The sequence below is a fragment of the Melospiza georgiana genome, chromosome 6, assembly GCF_028018845.1.
Source record: "Melospiza georgiana isolate bMelGeo1 chromosome 6, bMelGeo1.pri, whole genome shotgun sequence".
Classification (NCBI taxonomy): Eukaryota; Metazoa; Chordata; class Aves; order Passeriformes; family Passerellidae; genus Melospiza; species Melospiza georgiana.
Genome location: NC_080435.1, coordinates 9,376,028 through 9,395,715, shown reverse-complemented (window position 1 = coordinate 9,395,715; position 19,688 = coordinate 9,376,028). Strand labels below are relative to the sequence as shown.

At 41.4% G+C, this 19,688-nt stretch overlaps 1 protein-coding gene across 1 annotated transcript; it reads left to right on the top strand.

Moving 5' to 3' along the window:
• Positions 1–1,455: 1,455 nt before the first annotated feature.
• API5 (apoptosis inhibitor 5) lies at positions 1,456–18,504 on the top strand. Its single transcript, XM_058026765.1, has 14 exons — positions 1,456–1,563; positions 5,068–5,229; positions 6,008–6,101; positions 7,041–7,106; positions 7,462–7,613; positions 8,956–9,162; positions 9,693–9,797; positions 10,489–10,578; positions 11,157–11,338; positions 12,483–12,576; positions 13,098–13,154; positions 14,200–14,276; positions 14,614–14,750; positions 16,354–18,504. Exons 1-14 carry the CDS (start codon positions 1,495–1,497, stop codon positions 16,431–16,433), a joined length of 1,572 nt encoding a protein of 523 aa, XP_057882748.1. The 5' UTR covers positions 1,456–1,494; the 3' UTR covers positions 16,434–18,504.
• The last annotated feature ends 1,184 nt before the right edge of the window (positions 18,505–19,688 follow it).

Genomic DNA, 19,688 nt, shown 5'->3' with positions numbered 1-19,688 from the left:
CTTTGTGGCCAAGTTGTATAAGTTTGCCATGGTAGTGCTGATAAAGATGGTTATAGTGAATTTTAAAATCTGCATTCAGATGCAATGCTGCCTGGAAACTGCTGGAGGACAAGAGACTGACATCTCTTAATATCCGCCAGGCTGCCCGAGGAAGCTCTCCCTTCCTAGAAAATGAAAGGTTCTCCTAAGCATGCAGCTCATTTGTCATCACAAAAATATTTCTTCTCTCATGTTACATTTTGTTCCCACTACTAAGATTACCCACCATATTCTTTTTGCATTACTTTGGGTAAATGTGATGGCCACAAGCACACCGAGGGGCAGGATGTGGTCAGAGCTCTCTGGGATCTGACAGCAGCCACAAGCTTCCACACTGTCAGACCCATCAGAGTGTGCAGGAATGACATGCATCCCCTGGTGGAGGAACGCTCAGGTAAAGGCACTGAGCCTCAATTCAAGGAAGGGGAGAAAGGTGACAGATGCCTCCCACAGCATCCTTCATGCTGTTGGGAAGGATATTCAAGAAAGGTCCAGTGCTTTGTGTGGCTCAGCCTCAGATTCACATAAGGGGAATCCTCTTCCATTTAAGTGCCTGTGAAATTTGCAGGAGACTAAAGCATATTGATATACAAGGCGAAGAGACTGCTACAGCCTTAAAACCTTTGCCACAATTTCTATTTGGCAATTGGAGCCCAATGAACACATGCTGCCTTCATTGGCATGAGCTGCAGATACTTCAGTTTCTGGAATTAGGGAGCATTTTCCTCTGCAGGAAAAGATGCAAGTCACCAAATCATAGGAAAGCAGTCTTCGTCTCGTACTAGGAGCTCAGCGTGCAAAAGGCACCTCTCGAGCATCTTCCAATGCACTTGTTAGGACAGACAAAAAGGGATACAGAAACGAGGCGCTGGGGAAAAGCGTCAGTCAAGGGAAGGAGAAGGAATGCGAACAAAGACCCGGGGTAGGTAGGGGAGGGTGGGGGGAGATAGGAGGGAACAAAAAAACCTGCAAGAGGTGAAGGCCGTGGCGCATCTGTGAGCACAAGAATGCACCCCGTAGCGCGGCCCCTGCCTGAGCCTGCAGCGGGGCGGATAACGCAGGGCCCGGGGAGCAGCCGCTAGGGCCAGGCAGATAACGCAGGCTCGGTGAGCAGCCGCTAGGGCCGGGCACGTAATGCAGGGTCCGGGGAGCAGCCGCTAGGGCCAGGCGTTGCGGAAGCGCGGCCCGTCGGGGGCGGCCCCGGCCCCGGCCCCGGCCCCGGCCCCGGCCCCGGTCCCGCCCCGCTCCGCCTTTGGCTCCCGCGGCTCCCGGCCCTGCAGTGCCACCTCCCAGCGCCAGGGGGCGGCGCGCAGGCGGCGGCGCACGGCCGCTCCGGGACTGGCGCCTCGCTGGTGCTGACGACGCGGCCCGAGCGGGAGCGGCGGTCGGAGCGGCGGCGGCGTCGTCAGTGGCGGGTTCGGTGTTTCGGTGGCTCTGCTCCTTCCCCGCCGCGCCATGCCCACCGTGGAGGAGCTCTACCGCAACTACGGCATCCTGGCGGACGCCACGGAGACGGCGGGCCAGGTGCGGTGTGGCTGCGGCCTGCAAGGCCTTGCTAGGCCTCGGGCTTGCGTAGCGCCACGGCGGGGAGTTCCGGGCCGAGGTGGGGCTGGCGGGCCAGGGTGCCGTCAGAGGGGCTCCTCGCCTCGCCGCACAGCCGGGAGCCCCGGGGCTGTGCTCGGGTGGGTTTCCTCAGGCCGGCGGCGCAGGGCGGGTAAAAATGAACAGCGCGCCCGCGGATCTTCCAGACCGCATTAGCTCCCGTCGCTTTTGCAGCATCCGCGTCCTGTCGGCAGCTTTCCTGTTAATGCGGCGTCTCGGATGTTAGCCGGTTCTTAGCTAGAGTCAAATACGTCTTTTCCAAGGGGGCGGGGAGTTTCGCCTGGCGAATTTGGGCCTTGAAGTCTTCGACACCGCACTTGCAGATGCAGCGCACTTGCAGGTCTGGAGGGCGTCTGGCAGGCTGTCTTGCTAAAATGCTTGCTGAGGGAAGGTGAAGTCTGGTATGGTTTGAAAGCTGCCTGTAGCCCTTTACCTTCTTCCTTGAGGCAAGAACGTAAGGTCGACCCTCAAGACTGAGAAATATTTTTTCTGTAAAATTTTGGTAAGATCTGCCATTTGTTTACACCATTACTGAATTATTCAAGAAAAGAGAATGACTTAGAATATTACCAGTAGAAAATATTATGGTTAGTTACAACTAGTTTTGGAATTGCATTAGTCCCTTATTTTCCAAAGGCCCCCTGAAAAAGCAGAAGATACTTTTTTTTCCTTTTGGTCGTAATGTCAATAAGTAGGAAAGTAGTTTTGCCCTATCTGTATCTAACCGTGGATTTTAAACTAAATGAGAACACTGCTGTACAATGTCACTTAAAAAGTTCTTTAAGAGAAGAAATATTTTGGTGGTTGGGGGCAGGGGGTGTTGAAGTTTTTTTTTGTTTTAATTCAGGTCCCATTCACTTTGCTTGTGTGGTTATGCCCTAGTGAAACAAAGCATCCTTGCAGACAGCCCAACAAAAACATAACCTCAGAACCGAAACCAAAGTGCAAATAAAATGTAGGGAACTGCAGGGAGAGGTGCAGAGTAAAACATGCTGTTACCTTGCCACTTTAGAAAAGCACAGTTCATCTCACTTTGATTTTTGTGAGGAAGGAATGGGTAGAGCAGTCTTAGGCAGAGCAAACTCCAGCATGGTTAAGAAATGCAGCCTATGACAGGGTAGGTGTGTAAGAACCTCTGAGGGTAAGTATAGAATGGGGATTCCTAAAACTCTGCCAGCTTTGCCCCTCTCCAGCTTTTGGGTTCCCAGAGCCAGAGGAAGTGTCTCTGTAACAAGCATAGCTTGTGAGGTTATTCTTCAGTGAACTTTTCTGGTGCTCTGTTGAACTGACTGTGCTTGTGGCATATAAAGGTTCTGTGTTAAAACATCTCATTGTTTTGTTAACCTTTGTGGTGGAGTTACCTCTTTGAATTTGTCATTTCATAATCTTGCCTGGTGGCTCCAGTTCCTGCGTTCTGAGAAGCCATGAGTTCCTTGTTCATCAGTTTTATCCCACTTAATGCTTTATTATCTCTTAACAACATCATGAATGTGATCTCTTACTGCAAAACGTCGTGGTCACCCTGTTTCAAACAAGAAAACATTGAGCATGAGCATGGGCACTACCAGAAGTTATGGCATCAAGAGAAGTACTGAGCTTGTCCAAGAGTGTTTCAGTTGAGAAAGGTGCTCAGGTGTGAGGTGTTCACAAGTGGAATGAAGGTGAGAAGTTGAAAAAAACTGTTAGGAAGCTGGCTGAAAATTAAGAGGAAGACAAGCATTTCTTCATAAGGCATTGTGGACCTTGGCACAGGGCACTGCAGGGCATGAATTGACTCAAGAACTAACCTAGAGAAGTTAATGGATGATTGGTCAATTAACAGTAATTTAAAGCAAAGGTCTGGACACTCTCTCCAGCTTAGGACATTCCTTTGTTACAGATGGGAAGGGAATGCACAAAACAGAAGGATCACACTGCTGCTGTAGTTGCCTGTGGTTTTTCTAGATCATTCCGTGCTGCCAGATACAGATAAAAAAACTCCTGCCTGAACTGCATTTTCCTACATGGTAGGAGTAATTAGCATACAGGAACACAAATGCAGGGAACACAGGCTGCTCTGTTCCAGTGCTGTGTGAATGCTTTTTCATATGTATTGAGTTTTATGTTACATGTTCTACAACAGAACTTGTTCTTAACATGCAGCCTCAGAACCCGTGTCTGTACTGATGTGTTTTCATTGCTGGTTTGTGCTGGCTCATTCCTGCCTTTGCTGCTCACTGCACTGACCCAGCTGCAGAGGGAACTGGGTGGTGATGTGGTTCAGCTGCAAGGCAACTGATTCTTTCACTGCTTATTTTTCATCCAGATCTGTATCCCACTCCAGATTCTGACAACACAGCTATCAACAAGCTGTAGGGAGTGCTTCAGGAGCATGGGCACTACATTTTAAAATGCAACTTTCTTTAGAGGACATTAAGGCAGTGTACTGCTTTGTAAATTAATATCTGTATTTGCTACAGGACAACTTTCATGGGGAGTAGTGGTGATGACATATGTGCCTCTGGGAAATTTAATGTAAGTAAAGCAAAGAAAGTGTCCTGTGCTGTCAGGGTTGCTGTTCAAAGTAGAATAAGCTGCTTTAAGCATTCTTTTTCACAACCATGAAGAAAATTAATCTTAGAAGGTCCTGATTTCCACTAGTACCTAATAATGCTGACCTCTATTTCACAAAAACACAGCTAACCACAAAGACTTCAATTAATTTAAAGTTTTGGTCCTGCAGGCACAGAACCAGAAGCACCTGTGTGAATCTAGTTGGAGCAGCTAGAGAAAATTTTACTGTTGTTGAAGTGTTTATTCCTGTATTTGGAATAGATATTTCTGTATTTAAAATTGGAGGTTTCTGGTCTTTTTTTAAAGTCTAGTTTCCCTTAATAGTTCTTCCAAGCACTGTATTTCATCCCAGATTAGCTACCTGAATACATAGCAGAGATTCCAGGTGGAGTTAACTACCTGAATAGATGCCAAAGATACTTTAGCACCATATATGTTAATAAGAATTCATGATCTACTGCAGTGGCACAGTTTCTGTAATCTCTACTTCAAAGACATGAAGTAGAGAATCCATGAGCATACAAAAAGCAGAAACTTGTTGAAAAACTGCCCAAGTTCAGTGGCAGGGATCATAGAATTTCTTGCACTAATCTAATCCCAGTGTGCAGGAGGTGCTACCCTTAGGGCCGGCAGCTGGAGCCATACATGCTTGAACAGACAGGAGCCAGAATAACAGTGAAAGCCAACAGAGGCAAATATTACCAAACTGGCATGGTTATATCAGTCTAGGAGAAAAATATATTCCTTTGTAAGAAGCTTGTGTAGTATGGTTCACTTAAATAGTTTCAGAGACTAGGAGAAAAAAGTCCTTCCTTGTCTTGAGAAGAAGCCAGGATTTTTCTTCTATTTATGTATTCTGGTTTTGTTTTTTAGCATAAGGATGCCTACCAGGTGATTTTGGATGGTGTGAAAGGAGGTGCCAAGGAGAAGAGACTTGCAGCCCAGTTCATTCCTAAGTTCTTCAAGCATTTTCCTGAACTAGCTGACTCAGCTATCAACGCCCAGTTGGACCTCTGCGAGGATGAAGATGTTTCTGTAAGAATAAGAACCTTATAGCAAGTTGATACTTCCAATTTGTATTTTGCTGGTTTTTTCTCTTTTTGTTTAATGGGCTGTGTCTTTTGGGAGGGCAAGGTTGGTCTTTGGAAAACATAAATTTAATTGTATTCTGGCATTTAATTCATTGTGTGATGGTTTGGGAAGATGCATCAGTTTTCATTTATCTTCTTTAGCTCCCACCACTAATCAAAGGAATAGCTCTGTAGGAAGAAACTTACAGTTTATTTGAATAGCATTTACATGGCTTCCTATTAAAATGCCCTTTGTTGTAATTGATTCTGATAAATACTGCTGGGAGACAGAATCTTGTTTGCACCTGAGAACCACGGGGATGTGATTCTGACTACTGTGCTTCTTGAGATGCTTCATGCTGCTTCTGTGCTGGTAGAAGCTGTACCTTTGAAGCATTTCTGTTCATCAGGTCTTAAGGGATTCAAGATCATTCAAGGATTTTTCAGTGCTGGGAACAAACTCTAGAGTTTATCCCTGCCGTATGTACTGTAGAACTGTCCTTCCTGTCAGCAAATAAAACTCCTTAATAACACACATTCTAGCCTTTATTTTGTTTGATCATATGAATGATTTTGTGAACAGAAGTACTGTTTGAATTTGATTTTTCTTCAGTGCTGCCTAGCTCTAAGAAAAATACGTTATTTACTTCATAAATATGCCAAAATAGGGGGATTTGGGGTGTTATGTAATTCCTGAAAGTTTAAACATTTTTTAATTTCCACATTATTGACAATTTTAACAGATCCGTCGACAAGCAATCAAGGAACTGCCTCAGTTTGCCACTGGAGATAACCTTCCTCGGGTAGCAGACATACTGACCCAGCTTCTGCAGTCAGGTAGGAGACACGTGCTGGCTTCTCTCATGGCACACCTAGTTATGTATACAGTTTTGCTTCTGTAGAACATTTTTCATTGATTCATAATTTATCCCAGTGCTGTTCATGTCCTTCTTGTGTTTTCTTCTGCTTTATATTTGCTGTACAGTTAGGCTGAAAGGGCACTAATTATTCTAATCAAAACCAAAAATCTTTCTTTTAGATGTAACAATTTTTTTTTCATTCAAGTTCTCTGAAAGAAACATCTGTAGAAAAAGGCATGGTGGAGGAAACCTTCCAGTTATAGACTGCAGCAAATTGCTTTCTGAAAAAGATTTACTGAATTTGTGATCCAGTTTCTAGAACCTGAAAAGGCCTGAGGGCATTTTGTCCCATACAGTTGCATTTTTGGTGCAAAGTAAATATTTTCGGGGTAAATTCAGAATTTAATATACATTTAATCTCAGTAAGTTATAAAGTACTAAATATTAGGTGTTTAAACTTCTGTTAAGAAGTTAAGACTCTGGGCTTCTCAAGAAGATAGGTTTTGGTTTGGGTTTTTTGAGATTTATGCATTCCTTCATTTAGTTTAAGAGAGAAATACTGTAGATTAATAATGAGTTTAAAAATAAATAACTATGTATTTTACATTAATTAAATGAAAGCTTGTTTATTAAAATAACTAAGTATATAGATTAATAACTTCCTTTCAAGTTTTCAGTCCTATCAAGTTTTAAGTTTTAGTTTTGGTAGGGAGACTAAAATGACAAATAGCTTTTCTTTTGCTTCCAACTTCCATAATAATGGCTTTGAACTTCCTCAGTCTAATAGTTTTTAAAAATACAGGTTATGTTGTTTATAGGTAAATGCTGAGGACAGAATTCTTGTGCAGTATTAGCCTTTTTGGTTTTCTGCCTTTCCATTTCAAGTGTATGTATATGAATTTTTTTCTCTCTCCAGATGATTCTGCAGAATTCAATTTGGTGAACAATGCCTTGCTCAGTATATTTAAGATGGATGCTAAAGGTAAAGGACAGGTTTTTCTATACATGGCTTTCATTAATACTTTGCAATCTGTAGTAGGATTAGAACAGGACTCAATTTTGTATCTTGTTAGTACAGTGTGAAAGTGAGATGCACACTAATTGTTTGGTTTTGCAAGCAGTACTGAACTTTATAACTGGATCTGAATTATGCAGATTAATAAAAGAGTGTGAATTTTTATGTGAAGATATATGAAAACTAATTTTTTAAGTTAGTATAGCATTTATTTTAAAATGTTTCATGGAATATTAAAAGAGGAAATTTCTTCTTTCTGTGTAAATGGTCCAGGTCATAACTTCTGAAATAATTTATGTTACCCAATTTATTCTTCATTCAGGGACTTTGGGAGGTTTATTCAGTCAGATTCTTCAGGGAGAGGATATTGTGAGGGAGAGAGCCATTAAGTTCCTTTCTACAAAACTGAAAACCTTACCAGAGGAAGTGATGACAAAGGAGGTGGAGGAGTTCATATTGACTGAAGCAAAGAAGGTGAGAGTTTGATTTCGGTTCAAATTCAAGTATTGTTCAACCATCCCTTGTCATTGGTGTTGCTTTGGAGGTCTGTTCGAGCATTGTACAAATGTGATCTTGTACTTATCTATTCTGATACTCCAAAGTTTGCAGCATTTTTTTTGTGGTAATGTTAAAATCATGGCTCTTCTAATTTTGTAGGAGTGACTTTGATTAGAAATTGACCTAATCATTCGCATTAGGAAGGGTCTTTGAGAGATTGTTCAGCTCAGGGAATCATGCTCAGCTGAATTCTCATCAGACTTCCTGGTGCTTTTTCTAGTTGGTTTTTGAAAACCTCCTATGAAGGAGAGATCCTGTCCTCTCTGGGCAACCAGCTTCAATGTTCAGTTGTCCTCAAGAGATGTTTTTTTTCCCTCTATCCAGTTGAAACCTCCCATTTTAGTTTTGTGTCATTGTTTCATTTTGACCATGTCCATCTCATCAAAGAACCTGGCTGCTATGGGCAGTGTCTTGCTCTGAAGTGTTGGAAAATTAGTTAGTTAGTTTGCTCCACCCACATACAGGTCTCTTCCTTTAGGCTGGAAAAACCTGATTGCCTTAGGTTCCCTTCATAGCTCACGTGCTCTATACACAGATCACCTTGTTGATTTACCTTCCTAAAGCTTATCAAGCACTTCCTCATGCAGGAGAGCCCAGCACCAGGTGCAGTGCTCCAGATTTGGTCAGATGAGGGCCCAGCCAAGGACCTGTCAGTCTTCTATCCCTTTGTTTCCCTTGGTCTGCTCTTGTCCTTAGCCCAGAGCACTGCTTGTCAGGCAGGGTATGGTGCTGTCACTGGTGTTCAGCCTGCTGTCCCCCAGAACCCTCAGTCTTCTCAGCAGAGCAGTTCCCCAGCCAGTCAGTCCCCTGCATGTGCTGATGCAGGGAAGTTGCTTCATCACAGGTGCAGGACTTGGCATTGGTCTTTGTAGAATCTTAGGAGATTTCCATGCATTCCCTAAGTTGAGAAAGATGCAAAAAGTTTTAAACCAGTAATGAGTAGATACTTGTTTAACATTTTTTTCTGCCTGAAGCATTTGATTTTTGTTAGATAGAAGTTTGTTTGTTCTCAACAAATATTTGTTTTAGAGTTAAAAAACCTGTTTCCTATGCACAACTTGACAGCTGCTTTGATTTGTAGGTGCATTCAATTATACTGAATGTTTTCATGTGTTCCTTCAAACTTGTTTTTTAAATTACTAAGTGTTAAATTTAAATGCTAAATATTTGCATACTTTACCTTTTCAAATCCGGTAGGTTTGACTTGGAGGCTTGCAAATTGCCACCACAAAAATACGTTTTCTGATTTTCTCTTAAGGTTCTGGAAGATGTGACAGGCGAGGAATTTGTTCTGTTCATGAAAATATTGTCTGGATTGAAAAGCTTGCAGACAGTCAGTGGGAGACAGCAGCTGGTGGAGCTGGTGGCTGAGCAGGCTGACCTGGAGCAGACGTTCAATCCCTCAGATACGGACTGCGTGGACAGACTGCTGCAGTGCACTCGGCAGGCAGTGCCCCTGTTCTCAGTATGTGTTTGTGTGCTGTGCATGAGTTAATGGCTGGAGCTTGGCTTTAGTGTTCCCAGTGGTTATGTTTGAAAGACCACAAATCAGTACTTACCCACCTTTAACCTCTAATGTATGCAAATGCTGGAAAACATCCTTAAAGCCTCCAAACACAAAGATACTTCGTGTTTTTCTCTTCTCTTTTCAAATTTAAGCTGTTACAGTGAATTATGACAAGATTTTCACATTATTTTGTATTCATTTGATTATTTCAAGTCTAGTGCCAGGCAATTGCAGAGCTTAAGGGCCTATTCTTGAGTTGCAAGCAATCTTTTCAGCTGCTTTGTGGTCATCCTCTGAATTTAGGCTACCTGCAAGGTCTGTGTCTTGGGAATAAGAGGAAAGTTTCATAAAGCTTTAAGGTACAACTGTGAGGCAGGCATTTATAAGGGTGGAGGGGTGATGGGAGAAAAACATTTAGCCCCTTCAGACTCAAGACTAACATGAGTTAAGTGTGATTGTTTGTTTGTGGGTTTGTTTTTATTTTTCAGAAAAATGTTCATTCCACAAAATTTGTTACTTATTTCTGTGAGCATGTTCTGCCAAACCTCAGCTCTTTGACTACTCTGGTGGAGGGTCTTGATATCCAGTTAGAGGTAAGCCAAAGCTAAAATGTCTTTCAAATAGTGAAAAATAACCATCCTAGATAAAGACCCCTATTTTAAAAATCACAGGCTCTTTCCTCAAGTAGTTTTCATTTTTTGGCTTGTAGGAAAAGTAGCTGCACTAGAAAAAACATTTGCTCTTTTGAGGCATGACTGGGCATTGCCTTTTAAAGCATGCGTCATCTGTCCCAAGCTTTTGAAGCAAGGTAGAATAAGTAGATGAGTGTAATCATTTTTATATTACTCTCAATTTTTGCTTAAGCACATAGCATTTACTGAAATGATGGCTGCACAGTTTGGGCTAATTTAGCCTCCTAAGGGAGTGGCTCAATGTCTGTAATTTTGTTTACATTAATCAGTGCTACAGCTTCAGTTAGATCTCTGTGGCTCTCACTTGAAGGTGAGCTGTGCTGCAGATGTGGGAGATTAAGTTTTGTTTACTTGTTGACTAATGCTTGTTGGGATTAGACATTCAAACCCGTGTTTCTCTTTACAGACAGGAAAAACAAATTAGGCATGTTCTTCCTTGAATTGCTTCCTGCTGTTTTGGGAGGGGTTTAGTTGTAATAGCTGGCCTCTACTGTGACAGCCATCACTGTGATGTGATAATTGATTTCAGTTTGAATGTTAAGCTTATCTACTTTCAGTTAACACACAAAAACCTGGCTATCCTTATGTGTAGGTCTTGAAGCTTCTTGCTGAAATGAGTTCATTTTGTGGTGATATGGAAAAGCTTGAATCAAATTTGAAGAAGCTATTTGATAAATTGCTGGTAAGACTAATTCAGTTTTTATTAATGTAAAACACTAAGAAATTAAATTTTCATCAAAACAAAGTTATTTTTATGTATTCATCTCTTTATCCTCTTTCTGAAGTGGCTATTTTAGAGATGGTCCTGTGCACTGATAGAATGTTGAACATAATTTTGCCATTTAAAGCCTTTGTAGGTAGAGAGCTGTTACCTGAATAATGTTTTTAGTCATGTAAATTCATGTGTGTTTCTTCTTTTTAAATTTCATAGTCATGAGAGACTCGTGTTGATGTCATTAAACACTGTATCTGCACTGACAATTCTAAGCAAATTCAACACTATTTCAGAAGCATTGGTGCAGTACATTATTGCTTCCTGTGGTAGTTGTGCCACCATAGTATTTCCTCTGAGTCAAGTCACAGAAGTGTAGGTAAACCACCTACACCAGGACTTTATTCAGTACTTCATCCATTAGTATAGAGATGGTGGATACTTCTTAAATTGTCAGCACAGATAAACCATGCAATTCAAACACTGTGAAAGAGCAGTCATTCAGCATAAATGTGTCTCATGCATTTGTTTTCCTTTCTGTTCTTCAGGAGTATATGCCACTCCCACCAGAGGAAGCAGAAAATGGGGAAAATGCTGGCAATGAAGAGCCCAAGTTGCAATTCAGTTATGTGGAGTGTTTATTGTATAGCTTCCATCAGCTAGGTCGCAAACTTCCAGACTTCCTCACAGCCAAGCTGAATGCAGAGAAATTGAAAGACTTCAAAATCAGGTAATGGTTTAGAGGCAAGTGTTAATGTTCTGTTACAAGGTATTTATTAAAAAATGTTAGTGGAGTTCCTCGGGGCTCAGTACTGGGGCCCGTCCTATTCAACATCTTTATCAATTACTTGACTGAGGAGATTGGCTGCATCCTTAGTAAGTTTGTGGGCAACACCAAGTTGAGTGGGAGTGTTGATCAGCTGAAAGGTAGGAAGGCTCTGCAGAGGGTTTTGGACAGGCTGAATCGATGGGCTAAGGACAGCTGCATAAGATTTAGTAAGGTGGCGTGCTGGGTCACAACAACCCCATGTAGCACTGCAGCCTTGGGCCAGAGTGCCTTGAGAGCTGATCAGCAGAAAGGGGCTTGGAGGTGCTGCTTGGCAGCCAGCTGGGTGTGAGCCAGCAGTGTGCCCAGGTGGCTGAGAGGCCAATGACATCTAGACCGGTATCAAGAGGCCAGCAGGACCAGGGCAGTGATTGTCCCCCTGTACTCGACACTGGTGATGCCTCACCTCACTTCAGAAAGGACATTGAGGTGCTGGAGTGCATCCAAAGAAGGGCAGTGGAGTTGGGGAAGGGTCGGGAGCACAAGTCTCATGAGGAGTGGCTGAGGGAGTAGGGGCTGTTTAGTCTGGAGAAAAGGAGGCTCAGAGAGGACCTCATTGCCCTCTACAGCTGCCTGACTGGAGGTTGTAGTGAGGTAGGAGTCAGTCTCTTCTGCCATGTCTCAACTGAAAGGATGAGGAAATGGTCTTATGTTGCACCAGGAGAAGGGTCAGATTAGATACCAGAGAAAAAAAATTTACTGGAGGAGTGGTTGGGCACTGGAATAAGTTGCCCTGGGAGGTAGTGGAATCACTGTCTCAGGAAGTGTTCAAGAGGCATCTGGATGTGGCACTTAGGGGTATGGTGTAGGTGTGACAGTTGGATTCGTTTGATCCTGAAGGTCTCTTCCAACCTTTGTAATTCTCTGACTCTACAGAGGTGTGAATTATTGTCTGGATGCTAAAGAAGCACAAATCGGATTGATGGAAGTCTTACTTGAACATTTTTCCTGAAGGGGAAGAAACAATATTACAGCTTCCCTTTGCTTATGCTTTTATTTCTACAGGACTGGGTAAATTTTACTAAGGGATTGCTTTTAAATGTTTTAGGCTACAGTATTTTGCTCGAGGACTGCAGGTGTATATCCGACAGCTTCGTCTGGCACTTCAAGGAAAAACAGGAGAAGCTTTGAAAACAGAGGAGGTAAGAATTGTTCAGGAATTCGGATTTTTCTAATTGAGCTTACTGAAAGAACTGTTGGCACACATTAATAGGCTACAGTCAGTTTTAAGTATGCAAATACATTAAGGGAATAATAGTGCTAACATTATTGCCAAGTGCATGTTACCTTATGCTACATTTTGCTAGTGAAGATGATCTAGTTTTGACTTTTAGCTGCTTTCTGCACCAAATGTATTTGGTTTAATTGTGCTCTGTGCTTTGTTTTGAAGGGGAGATTTTCATATGTTGAACAAAAAAAAATACACAGTGGAAACTACACTGGAATATTAAAAGCAACTAGTTAGTGTGAAACTACAAGAATCTTAAAAGCAGCTGTGATAAAAACTTGGAAGTGTACACACCTTTCACTATCACTGTTACTATAGCAATTCACTAGGAAGAGCAATGAGTTTAATGTTATGGCTTCGTGTAATGAGGTTGGCATAAAGCTACTAGATGCTCATTGGTGTCTGAATGCTCATTGGTGTCTGTTTTTTTTACAGAACAAGATTAAAGTGGTTGCCTTGAAAATAACCAATAACATTAATGTTTTAATCAAGGTAAGTCCTCACATTATGAAGGACTAAATTCCCACTGCAGAGTAACCTATGCAGAAGAAAGGAATAGATTTGAACCAAGTTGTTTTGTAGTATTGTGTTAATTGGTGGCAGCCAGCTCAGAGTTGGTGCTGCTTTACTTTTTCTGAAGAGATGTGGATCTTGCTGATTGTGCTAGCAGCTTAGCTTTTGCTGCTAATTTTCTTGGGATAGGGTGTGGACACACTTTCTTACAGTACTAGTTGTCCCCAGGAAAGGACCACCTTGCTTCTTTAGGGGTCTCTGGATTTTCTTGTCATTTCCCTTTCCTGCAGTGTCAGTGAGGAGTATGCAATAGTTCAGAGACATGCAAGGAGATCTAAAGGAGGGAGGAGGCAAAGCAAGCTTCTGCATAGAACCTGTTTCTCCAAAACACCTAGAAGAGATGGGCTTCAAGAAATAGACTTTCATCTGGAGCCCATGAAACCATTCTGATTTCTTCTAACCCCCTTTTCCTCTCTTTCTTCACTCTCACTTCCCACAATGAACCAAAAACTTGGCCCACCATATTGAGAAGCCCTGTCTTGTACCATCATAGGGATATCAGATGTCTTCCAGCAGGAGCCACTGTAGTTCATTGTAAGGTGCTTGATGTGCACAGGGAAGGACAGAAGTCCTGGGCTTTCTCTGCAGATGCCCCATTCCTTGGAACATTCAAGGCTGGATTAGATAGGTGTCTGAGCAACCTGATCTAGTGGAAGATGTCCCAGCTCATTGCAGGGTCATTGAAGTAGATGGCATTTAAACATCCTTCCAACCCAACCTAGTGTATGATTCTCTGTTTGGTCAGTGTAAGACACTACACTGCTAAGATAAATCCTACTTGAATTTCCTAGTAAAGGCAGCCAGATAAGGCAGTGTTCTACTGCCTACTCTCTCTGCCATGGGACTAAAGGGTTTAAAATTATTGGAAAGTAGTGGTTATTCTGGAGTCTAGTAAGTAAGTAGCTGAAATTTTGAAGTACATAAATTTAACTGTAGAATAAACTGTCCTTTTCTGCATCCATAGGATCTCTTCCACATTCCTCCTTCTTACAAAAGTACAGTTACATTGTCCTGGAAACCAGTACAGAAGGCAGATGCAAGGTAAGAGTTCTTCATACAGTAAAAGAAAAACTGGGGGGTTTATTTTGTAAACAGTAAAAATTAACCTTCCAAGCTGTGCCTGTACAATATAGACAGCAGGTGAGCTAAAAGTTTCACATCAGAAATAACACCCATCCTGTGGCAGTGGAGAGATGCTCTTAGTCTTGGTTTAGAGATACTAAAGACAATCAACTGGAGGCTCTTCTGAGACACTGTTATTCAGGGCATCATCATTGGCTGCTGCTGGCTTCCAGTGATTTATCTTTGTGGCTGAGCTACTATTACTGTACTTGTCACCATAGGGGTGTAATGATATGTTTTTGTCTTCTTCTGTCAGTCAAAAAAGAGCAAGTGAAGATACAACTTCAAGTTCACCCCCAAAGAAAGCTTCAGCAGGACCAAAAAGAGATGCCAGGCAAATATACAATCCTCCCAGTGGAAAATACAGCAGTAACCTGGGTAGTTTTTCTTACGGTAAGTTATGCAGCTTGGAAAAACTTTGTCTAGTGACAGTTGTGTCTTGGGCTGGGGTGAATAAATATCACTTTCATGGAAGATCAAATTGTACTGCCATGAATTTTTGTTTGTGCTGGTCTCTTCCTAGCTGTTGATGTATTGCAGTGTTTGAATGTTACCAGCCTATGACTTAAGTCATTTGCAAGTTAGTTTTAGTAGTGTTTTAATACCTAGAGTTAGTAATTGAACTGTTGTGTTCTCTGTTATGACACACAGTGCACCAGTTTCCCATTGAACAGGCCAGTTGCAGGAGATGGCAGAGCTGGGTCACCTCCTGTCATACGACTGGGCCTGTGCTGCATTCCTGTTACAGCCACTGCTGATGTTGCAGACCTGATCCAGAAGTTCTGGGAGTTGCCAGTTCACTGTGCCTGCACACAGTTATATCCTCGTGCTCCCAGTCACTCTGAATCTGCCTTTCTGCGAGTCATGTTTTCGGGTGAAGCACAAGAGCAGTTGCAGACTGAATGAGTAGGATCAGCAATGGCAGAAGCCCGTTCCTGTCTTTCCTATAGGCCCATTGGTCCTACCTCTGGCAAGTAAAGAGCCTGCTGTGACAACTTGTCACCCACAGCCGGTTGAAAAACTATTATAAAGCTTTGGCAGATACATAAAGCTAAGAGAAGAGATAACACCATCTGAAAATTTCTTATTCTAGACATCAGGTGACACACCTGTGTCTTTTAAGATAAGCTTGTAATCCTGCAGGTCTAAAGATTGGGAAACATTCAACCAGAAATGTTTTATTACTTGCTACTGTTTCTTGTTAGTGAGATGCTTTAGCCTAGTCAGTCAGCTCCTGATTTCTGTAGTCTTTAAAACCAGCATGAAGTTCTCTCTGTAGATTGATATAAACTGTATTTTAAGACTATTCATGAAGAGAAATCATGAAGGGGGAATGAGGGTTTGGTACGCCTTCAAACAAATCCAAAGAAACTATATAAACTTATTAAGTTTTGTGTTATTGGGTAATTTTTTGCTGTGATCAGATATGTTCTTAACAAAGAGAAAGGAAAAACTTTCTACAGTATCAAATAGTTTGTGTGGTATCCATGTCTAGCTAGGATTTGTGACTGAATGATGATATCAGCCCCAGAAAAAAAGAATAGTATGCTGGTGGTAACTTAAGGATAGGAAAGGACAGAGAGAAAGACAAAGTTCTGGTTTTCCATAGTTTTATAAAATCACTAGTAGCAAGTCAGAGCAACACCTCAAGGTTAATATTGTGTTATTGAACAGAAGGAAGAGCTAGGCAGCCAGCTTTCCATCTGTGGTGATAGATTGGCCCAAATATAGTCCTAAATTACAGGGACAGTTATGTATCACAGTATTAGTATGCAGAAAGGCTCCACTTTATTTGGATGGGCTCGTTCTCCTGACCTCCTTTTAAAAGTCAGCGGGGTCCATTTTCCATCAGAAAATAACTCAGCAGTCTCATGGCCCATAAGGAGGCATAGCCTCAGAGACTGAAGTTACCCTCCAGAACCTCCAGATCTTGCTGTTCAGTTTGGATCTGTACACAGCATAAAACTTTCCTGAAAAGTTGTGACTTTTATTTCAGAGCAAAGAGGTGGTTTCCGGGGTGGACGAGGAAGAGGCTGGGGAGGACGTGGCAATCGCAGCCGAGGAAGAATCTACTGAGAAGACTGCTAAATCTTGCATGCCCCTGAAGGGCTGAAGTGAAAGTGCTACTCAGCAAGTTTGCTTGGAGCATTGTTTTCTTCAAAGACTGCCTTCCATTGAGACTGACTTAAATGTTCTTTATACCTTTGTATGTATGATCTACTTTTCTAACGGACTACAACTTGTCCATAGTGAAACTACAACTGTATTTTTGGATGCTTACAGTCAGCAGTTTTGGGTTCTTACTTTTGAAGTGTCTTCAAGATTCAAAATTGGAAAAGAGCATAGATGTTTCATCAAAAGCTGCATCTTGACAGTTTGTATATTAACCTAAAAGTCAGCTACTGCATAACTGAAATATATAATTGAGTTTATGTATTAAGTAATGGACAGGAAAGGCATGACAACCGAGATATGTGTTAGATAAGCTTAGCAGCTGAAGTAATCCTTTCCTCATCTGTAACCATATTTTGCAATATGTGGAGAAGAGTACCATTGTTAAATTTGCTTTGATTTACTTTCTTTAATCGAATTGAATTAAATACATGCTGGTTTTTTAAAGTTTGCAACATGGCTGGAAATCTGTTCTGCTTGTAGCATGAAGCATTCTTACTTAGAGATGTGGAGAATGTGGCATTTTTTGGTTTGCACATCTTACTCTTCTCCGTGCATTGTAATACAAAAGTGATGTTTTGAAAACTAATTTTTAATGTTTAATATGAATATGTGCATATAGTTATGCCGTGAAATCTCAGTAAATGAATAGCATAAAAAACCAAAACAATAAATGACGAATTATTTCAGGAATGGGTAAAGACTGATGCAGTGATTAAGCTTCATAGACTGGAGCTGAACCATAGGTGTTTCTGGCTCTTTTCTGTTTTATGCAGATTTCTGGATTAGTTGGCACTTGAGGGTGGGCTGGTTGGTTGGTTTTTCTTGTTTTGTGATTTTTGTGTGTGTGTGTTTTGGTTCTTTTTTTTAACCAATAGTTGCATTTAAAAATATATAAATAAAACTGTATTTTGGGTAACATTGAAAAATTCCAGCTACGTAGTTCAATTCAGGTGGAAAAGTTAACAATTCCATGCTATTTTTTCCATAGCAACTTGAGATTTTTATTTACTGATGTGCACCTGGAAAATACAATGTAAGAGCACAATGTTGTTTTGTTTTTTTTATTCTCACCGCTCAAAATTTTAACTTCTCAGGTCATTCAACATTGTAAAGGAATTAGTATATAGGAAAAAGAAGTCAAAACAGGAAAAGAATTTTAATTAAGTGTTCCAGAGCATGTTGATGTAAAATACCTTAGGCTTTAGAAGAGTGAATACTTCTTATCTTCCTTTTTTTTGCCCAGTGATATCCACAAAAGGTGATGTTTCCCCACCCTAGTTGCTTTTGTATTTGCTTGTGAATCTCATTCAGGTGTTTTCATTAACACTCTTTAATATTTATCACTACAATCAGAAGGCCAGAATACCAAAATTATGTCAAAGTTAGAAACATTGTTGAGGATGCTAAATTCAAAGTCTGTTTTTGCTGAACTCTGCAGCAGTAGGTAGGAAACTGGACATTCCAGGACATGTGAGCTGACTGTATTTCTTGTTACATGCCAGCTGCTAAACTCTGATTTGTCATTAAAACCATGAAACTTGGCTAAAAGCTTTGAAGAAATTTGTCAGGTCAAAATGTCACACTGAAAATAGGCACTAGATATGTAATAAGCTTCTACTGGGAGGAAAAAAAAGGAAAAAGAAAAGACATTTTGCACTTGTGGCTATAATTGGTATTTTGAGGGGATTTAATAATGTAATCCCAAAGCCTAAACACAGTTTGTATTTAGACTAGTAACTAGGTACTAGCAGCTGCTTTTCTCACTGAATTTTGGGTGAGTTTTCTTTGTGTGACTCCTGTACTTCAGAGGTGATGTGCAAAGCTCCTGTGGCCTCAGAAGTAGTTAGATCATTTTTCCTCAGTTTCCTATCTAATTTTAACATAGTGAGTTCTTGTGGAAACACCTGTTTACCATCTTGTTGAATTGTAAATGTTCCCTTACAGCTTTGGAATAAATTCATTTTGTAATTTTGTTTGGCTCATTGTTTCACAGTTACTCTGCAGTATTGTGGCACCTTAGTAAAAGAAGTTCTGTGGTACCTTTTCGTCGTTGTAGTTCAGTTACTCCTTAAGTTGCTGTAGATGCAGAACGTTGTTTACCACTAAGGAATCATAATTAGACTGCATTAACTGTTTCAAGTTTTAAGTAATTTAACTTTCAAATGTGGAATTTTGAGGGGGAATTTAAATATTTGGCAAAAGCTGCACATTTACATCTTATTTGGAAATTCGGTGAAAAGGAGTCCGTCATTGTCTTATTCAAGCTCCTCGATGTTGACACTGTGATACAGTTTTTTAGTAACTTATGAGAGGAAAGCTAATGTTTACAAACAATTTGATGGATGAAGGTGTGGGTGTTAACATCTCTGAAATGGGTCCCAGTGTCTCTGCTAACTTTAGGCAGCAGGTTTGTTGCGGAGCCCAGGCAGCTTGGTTCCTGAAACAGACAAGGGTATGCACAAACCTTAGTTTCTGAACTTCGCTGTAGAATGGTAGGTTCAAGGGAGGGATATATGGAAGGCAGTTCAGGAAGGCTGTACCTTCCAGGTACCTCAGCCAGTGGGGAAAGGAAGAGGGCAACATGCAGCCAGTTTGGGATAAACCCCTAGAGAGAAAACCCCACGGCTGTGTGCCTCAGTGGACTCTCCTTTTCCTGGAATAAAGTTGCAGGACTCCTTTTTCCTTTTTAGACATAACCTCGGGTGTTTGTGGATTTTCCTGACATTTTTAATAAGCAAGAGCCACTTGGAAGGGCAGCCTAGGGGTTTTTGTGGAATCTAATGTGCCTGATTTGAAAACTCTGGCAGCAGTAAGGAACTATCATACTTGTGTTGTATTTTCTTTAGGCTGATAGAAACCAAATCCGTTGAGCCACTGACACGCCATTTTGTAACCTTGTTCTTGTTTCTACTTAATGAGTTTGAGTTGCAAACAAATATTACTGTTTAATAGGCGCTGGGAAGTTTGATGTTCCCAAGAAGCTGGACTGCAGAAAGATTGAACAGATCAACATTTGATCGTGGCAGCTTTTAGATTTCTCTCGGTACTGGGGAAACAGGCTCCCGCTGCTGGGTTGGTATTTACTGTTAACTAGAACAGGAAAAGGAAAGTTCAGGTTTTGCTGTGTAACTGGAAAGCATTAGAAGGGATGTGGCC

Coding starts and splice junctions, on each gene's coding strand:
- API5 (XM_058026765.1), top strand. CDS start 1,495: ATGCCCACCGTGGAGGAGCTCTACCGCAACTACGGCATCCTGGCGGAC. Junction 7,614..8,955: donor TATTGACTGAAGCAAAGAAG/GTGAGAGTTTGA, acceptor TTTTCTCTTAAG/GTTCTGGAAGATGTGACAGG. Junction 12,577..13,097: donor AAGCTTTGAAAACAGAGGAG/GTAAGAATTGTT, acceptor TTTTTTTTACAG/AACAAGATTAAAGTGGTTGC.